This window comes from Sinocyclocheilus anshuiensis, unplaced genomic scaffold (genome assembly GCF_001515605.1).
Source record: "Sinocyclocheilus anshuiensis isolate Anshui unplaced genomic scaffold, SAMN03320099.WGS_v1.1 scaffold766, whole genome shotgun sequence".
Classification (NCBI taxonomy): domain Eukaryota; kingdom Metazoa; phylum Chordata; class Actinopteri; order Cypriniformes; family Cyprinidae; genus Sinocyclocheilus; species Sinocyclocheilus anshuiensis.
Genome location: NW_015546060.1, coordinates 1,487,585 through 1,493,686, shown reverse-complemented (window position 1 = coordinate 1,493,686; position 6,102 = coordinate 1,487,585). Strand labels below are relative to the sequence as shown.

Genomic DNA, 6,102 nt, shown 5'->3' with positions numbered 1-6,102 from the left:
GCTCCTGCATCAACCTCGGGTTGGTACTACCCTCCTGCATTTAAATGCCCTGGCTTGGTGTACTCGCAGGATAGCCATGGCATGCAGGGCAGAGGCGGCTTGGCCCACAGCACTGTAAACTTCAGCCGCGAGAGCGGCCGTCAGCTTACAGCTTTGGACGGGAGGCGAGGACAATTCCTCCAAGTGGCGGCATTTTGTGGGCACGAGTGCACCACAACCGCGCTCTCCGCCTGGGGAATGTCAACGTACCCCCTAGCCGCCCCGCCATCGAGGGTAGTGAGGATGGAGGTAGACGAATGGCTTCTGGCCGAAAAAAGGAGCCTTCCATGACTTCATCAGATCCTCATGCACCTCCGGGAAGAAAGGAACCAGGGCAGGGCGTGGTTGCGAGCCACGACCCGTACCGAGGAACCAATCATCCCGCTGCGAGGGCTCGGGACCAGGAGGTGTGCACGCCTCAAGCCCGATGCTCACGGCGGCCCGGGAAAGCACGACCGTCAACTCTGGTTCCGATTCGGCAGTGGCGGCAACACCCGAGGGGGGCCGCCCCGCCGAATCTTCATCCTCAGAGGACGATTGCCCGATGCTACGATCGACATCTGAATGAAACGCTGGGCACGCCGTGAGACGGCACAGCAGAATCACCAGGGAGCCGCACAGAACAGCTGCTGCGGGAGGAGTGAGAGGTCCGTGGGGACTGACCCGGCGGAAAGGCTCTCACTGTAACCCTCAGATCGCCCAGAGCACTAACTGATGGTTGGCTGCTCGCGGCAGAGAAGCCAGCGCGGGTAGTGACAGAGGGAGCCCCCCCATGCCCGTGAGGAGAGAGAGGCGTGATCGCAGCGCTGCCATGGTCACACGCTCACAGTGAACGCATGAACCCTCCACGAACGCAGCTTCAGCATGCTGAATGCCCAGACACTGAAGACAACGATCGTGGCTGTCAACAGAGGATAGGAAAACGGCCGTTTTTAAAAAGACGCGAACCGACCGTGATTTGCTCTTTTAGGAAATCTGCTCTTTTAGTTGAAGTGCCCAGGGGAATGGCTGCAGACAGGAACACCGCTGTTCGCACCGTGATGCCAACCAGAACAGCTTCCAGACAGATGATGAATGGCTTTGTGGAGATCAACAAGTTCATCCACTGGGCTCCGAAGCAAAAATCTGGAGTGGATGCACATGTTGCCTATTTATACCCGTATGCACGGGGAGTGGCTCAGGTATGCAAAATCCACTAGCCAAATTTCATTGGCGTTTTCTCTTAAAGTCAGAGATGATTGGGGCTCCCAAGTGAATCCCCATAATGTCGACCACGACATTACTCGTAGTGACCGACAGATAGGGAACTGTGCTGGCAAAATTAATCACAATGAACAATTTCTCAAAAATGACATTTTTTTCACATTCTCCATTAAAAGACCTTGATGATGTATGATTTGTTGGAATCGGACAAAAGATGGCTGCGCTACACCTGTTTGAAGTCGACATCTAAACAAAAAGCATTCAAGAAAAACAAAATAATCAAATGTAAAAATCCCTTTAGTGTGTTCAATACAATAAATTGATTATTACAACTACAAAAGCAGTTCAATCAGCAGTTCAATACTTTTATTGTTAGATCAACATTAATGAGGCGGTCTATTAAGACCTACTGTAATGCACGGATCTAATATAATGTTACACGTCAGATGTTTTTCCCTAACAATTCACCGAACGTTCACTTTTGTTTTGTTTTGATTATGTTTGCGTGAATACTTAAATACTGTACACTGTAAATTATTTGACCGTAAATTCACAGTAAATTACTGGCTTTGTTCATTTCCCATGAAAGTTCATTGACCATAAATCCCAAATGTAGGTCTAAATTTGAAGTAAAGTTAGCTGTCATTAAACTGATCTGCTCTGCTTTATTCCAGGAAAACTATAAAAGCTTTCTTTTAATAATGGTTTAATTTTTTTTTCTTCATCTACAGAAGTTAGCTGTGAGAGTGAACAGCTCATCAATGTTGACATTGTAGTTGGAAATCCAGATATTGCTCCACCTTATAAACCTGGACATATTTTAGTTTTTCGATGCACAGATGTGAACCTGAAGATGCACGGCCAACGAACAATTGAATGCCTGTCCAATGGAAAATGGGATTATCCATATCCGAAATGTGGAGGTATGAAGAAATACTGCTATAATATACTTGCTTTGAGCATTTAAGAATTGTTTTTGTTGAAATGTTTGTCAACATGCAAATTATAAAATGTTTTTCATGTATAATAAATGCATGCACTGTATATATATATATACATATATATATATATATATATATATATATATATATTCTTGATACCAACAATTGAAAGAAAATAAAAAAGGTAATGACAACGTTACCATCTATGTGTTATTCATTAAAACATCTATCATTAATCCATCAAACATTCACACATAAAACCAGTTCCAAACTGACAATTACTTTAAGATTTTGTTTTCTGTCCTTCTTCATCTCAAAGTGAGTTGATTAACAGCTGACTAACCCCAGTCTCCACTATACAGCAAAAAAATACAAATATGATATACTGGTACAGCTGGGCAAAGTTAATTTTGTGAACTTATATGATTTTCACCTATAAGAACTGTAGTTTTAATCCTTGACCTATTATATTAAGACAAATGACAACTTCTGATGAATTAATAAATAAGTTCAGATGGATGACTGCAATAACTAGTATTTCTTCTTTCTCTAGATGTAACATGTCTTCTAAACACAAAAGAGAACAACATCAAAATGGATCGATTTCCTGATTTTGAGTGTCCAGTCAAATCTGGATATAATTTAACGTTTTCATGCAATGGACAAGGACTGATTTTAAAAGGACAGAGAGAAATCACCTGCCAGTCAAATGGAGAATGGAGCAGCCCTTTTCCAAAATGTGAAGGCAAACACACAGAAGGTAAAAGCATTGAATAAGTTGTCAGTATATTATTATCTCAAGCATTAATTTTTCTCATTCAAATATTTGGACAAATTGGCTCACAACTCATCGGGTCTTTAGTCTCTCTTGATTTGGGCCAAGAAGCAGCCATCGAGAACAACATAGCAACCACAAAGTTATGAACTAGTAATGTGGCAGCGGGTTTAGCATGAATAAACACCACTCAGATTTTCTTCAGAAAATCAGAGTAATCCAAATCTATTTAATATATTATATTATTGAAAAATATAATATTAGCCCACACAACTAAAATTGGCACATAAATACGCACGCAAGTTTCTCTTGACTTGGTCTAATTCTGCAGCGGGTTTTGCATGGATAAACACCACTCATTAATAACATGTTCTGTGGTTTAACAGCAAAAAAAAAAATAATAATCTGGCTAATATTAAAATTTACTAATGCCACATTTTTTTGGTGATGACAGTCTCAGAGAAATGTGGACCACCACCAGACGTGAACGATGCAGATACAATAGAAATAACAAAAAAGGAATACAATACGGGGGAGAGAGTTGAATACAGCTGCTTTATTAAATACACATTGGATCTGCGTCCATCTTTCTCCAGATACTTGACCTGTGTGCAAGGAGAATGGAGAGGGAATATTAGGTGTTTAAGTAAGTATGAACATGCTTCACCACATATATCATATAAAAACATCATGATGTAGTCTTGTAGTTTAAGTTGTAGGTTGTGATGATTAGTTAATGAATGTATATTGTGACACTGATAGAGACATGCTGGGTTTATTTCAGAGCCCTGTACAGTGACGGTGGAAGAAATGGAAAGAAGAGGTTTAGAGTTTGCCTATGTTAATCTGCAAAATATGTTCGTACCACATGATGATCACATCACCTTTATGTGTAAGAGGGGCAAAGTTTTAGGAGGTGTTCCCCTAAGACCACAGTGTAATGATGGAGTGATGACTTTACCTGCGTGTGTGTGACAGTGGGAATAAATCATTGCTAAATCACTACTAAGTACAAACTAATGGAGCAGATCAAAATAAAACATTTTTTCCCAATCGGTTTCTTTATTTTGAATTTCTTGCAAATAAAACTAAAGAAATGCTAAAAGCAATATTTAAAATGAGCATGTTTGAAAATAACATTAAACCATTTAATGCCAGCTAAGTGAACATATATAGTGTACAGAGTACAATAAAAACTTTAAAAAAAAAATGTAAATAAAAAAAGTTGCAAAAACTGTATAAGAGAAAGTTAAAAATAATAAAGTGTGTAGCCAATTTTATTTTATTTTTTTACTATCACGCAAATATGGGGGAAAAGGAAATACATGTGTTATTAAACTTTCTTTTTACTTTGTGCCATGTGCTCTGGGTTTTCTGCTGATTATGAATTTGCTTATATATATGATCATGATTTATATGAAACACAGCAATAATACATAAATAATAGACCCTTTAATATCTATATGCATTAAAGTGTATTGACATGCTTTCTGTGCTTATTTTATGGAGGTATGACGCCATCTTTTAAAAAAGCATACTGGAATGCCAGCCATGCTATATGAATGTTCTGTACTTTCATAGCAGACAAGTCTATATAAAATACATCGACTTTTTAGACTTTTCAAAATAAAAGATTCAGCTAATATTAGTGCACAAACATGGACAAAATGTTTAAACCAAAGTCAGCAAATTGAATTGCAACATAAATTTGTGAGGAAGAAAGCTGTCAAGTTTCCATCAAATCATAAACATTCACACATAAAACCAGTTCCAAACTGACAATTACTTTAAGATTTTGTTTTCTGTCCTTCTTCATCTCAAAGTGAGTTGATTAACAGCTGACTAACCCCAGTCTCCACCATACTGCAAAAAATAAAAATATGATATACTGGTACAGCTGGGCAAAGTTAATTTTGTGAACTTATATGATTTTCACCTATAAAAACTGTAGGTTTAATCCTTGACCTAGTATATTAAGACAAATGACAACTTCTGATGAATGATTAAATAAGTTCAGATGGATGACTGCAATGACTAATATTTCTTCTTTCTCTAGATGTAACATGTCTTCTAAACACAAAAGAGAACAACATCAGAATGGATCGATTTCCTGATTTTGAGTGTCCAGTCAAATCTGGATATAATTTAACATTTTCATGCAATGGACAAGGACTGATTTTAAAAGGACAGAGAGAAATCACCTGTCAGTCAAATGGAGAATGGAGCAGCCCTTTTCCAAAATGTGAAGGCAAACACACAGAAGGTAAAAGCATTGAATAAGTTGTCAGTATATTATTATCTCAAGCATCACTTTTGCTCATTAAAATGTATGCACAATATATATATATATAAAATATAAATATAGGCTCACAACTCATCGGGTCTTCAGTCTCTCTTGATTTGGGCCAAGAAGCAGCCATCGAGAACAACATAGCAACCACAAAGTTATGAACTAGTAATGTGGCAGCGGGTTTCGCATGAATAAACACCACTCAGATTTTCTTCAGAAAATCAGAGTAATCCAAATCTATTTAACCCTCTGGGATATCGTGATTTATAAATGACACTAAGAAAATTGCATTTAAAATTCAATATTAATGTTCAACCAACAAAATGTTATTTTAGTGATGTCAAATGACATCCCCTTCTTCAACCAGTAAAATTTAAATTTATTAGCCATGTGCTTCACATTTTTGGTAACTAAAGGAGATTTTAGCACATGTTAGGTCACATGCTCTCAAGGCTCCAGTGAGCTCAGTTTAGACTAGAAAATACGGTCCCACTTAGGTGGCCTTAAGTACGATGTACTGTACTTACATTTAAATTAATCATTTGATACAATGCACATATTGTGTACTTACATGTTTTTACATAGTAATTATATTTTTAAAAATACCTGCATGTAATTACTTCTGTAATTAATTTCTGTAATTACATTTATAGTTACACTGTTGACCCATCCCTTACATTTTAACCCACCCTTAAACCTACCCATACCACCAAACCTGTTCCTAACCTTACCCGTATCCCACCTCAATAGCAGCAAAAGTGTTTTGCAATACTATATGAACACAATAAGTACATTGTACTTATTTTTTGATGTAAGTACATAGCAGTTAAGGCCACTTAATATAAAGTGGGACC

General features: G+C 38.1%; 1 protein-coding gene and 1 long non-coding RNA gene across 2 annotated transcripts in view; both read left to right on the top strand.

Annotated features, from left to right (window-relative positions):
• The first annotated feature begins 1,944 nt into the window (after positions 1-1,944).
• LOC107699438 (complement factor H-like) overlaps positions 1,945-6,102 on the top strand; it is a 10,914-nt gene continuing 6,756 nt past the window's right edge. Inside the window, exons 1-2 of the mRNA XM_016500699.1 lie at positions 1,945-2,165; positions 2,737-2,943. Of these exons, the coding sequence (XP_016356185.1) occupies positions 2,096-2,165; positions 2,737-2,943 (277 nt within the window). The 5' untranslated portion in view covers positions 1,945-2,095. The remainder of the gene's footprint in view (positions 2,166-2,736; positions 2,944-6,102) is intronic.
• LOC107699440 (uncharacterized) overlaps positions 5,019-6,102 on the top strand; it is a 4,689-nt gene continuing 3,605 nt past the window's right edge. Inside the window, exon 1 of the long non-coding RNA XR_001635459.1 lies at positions 5,019-5,221. This is a non-coding gene — a long non-coding RNA (uncharacterized LOC107699440). The remainder of the gene's footprint in view (positions 5,222-6,102) is intronic.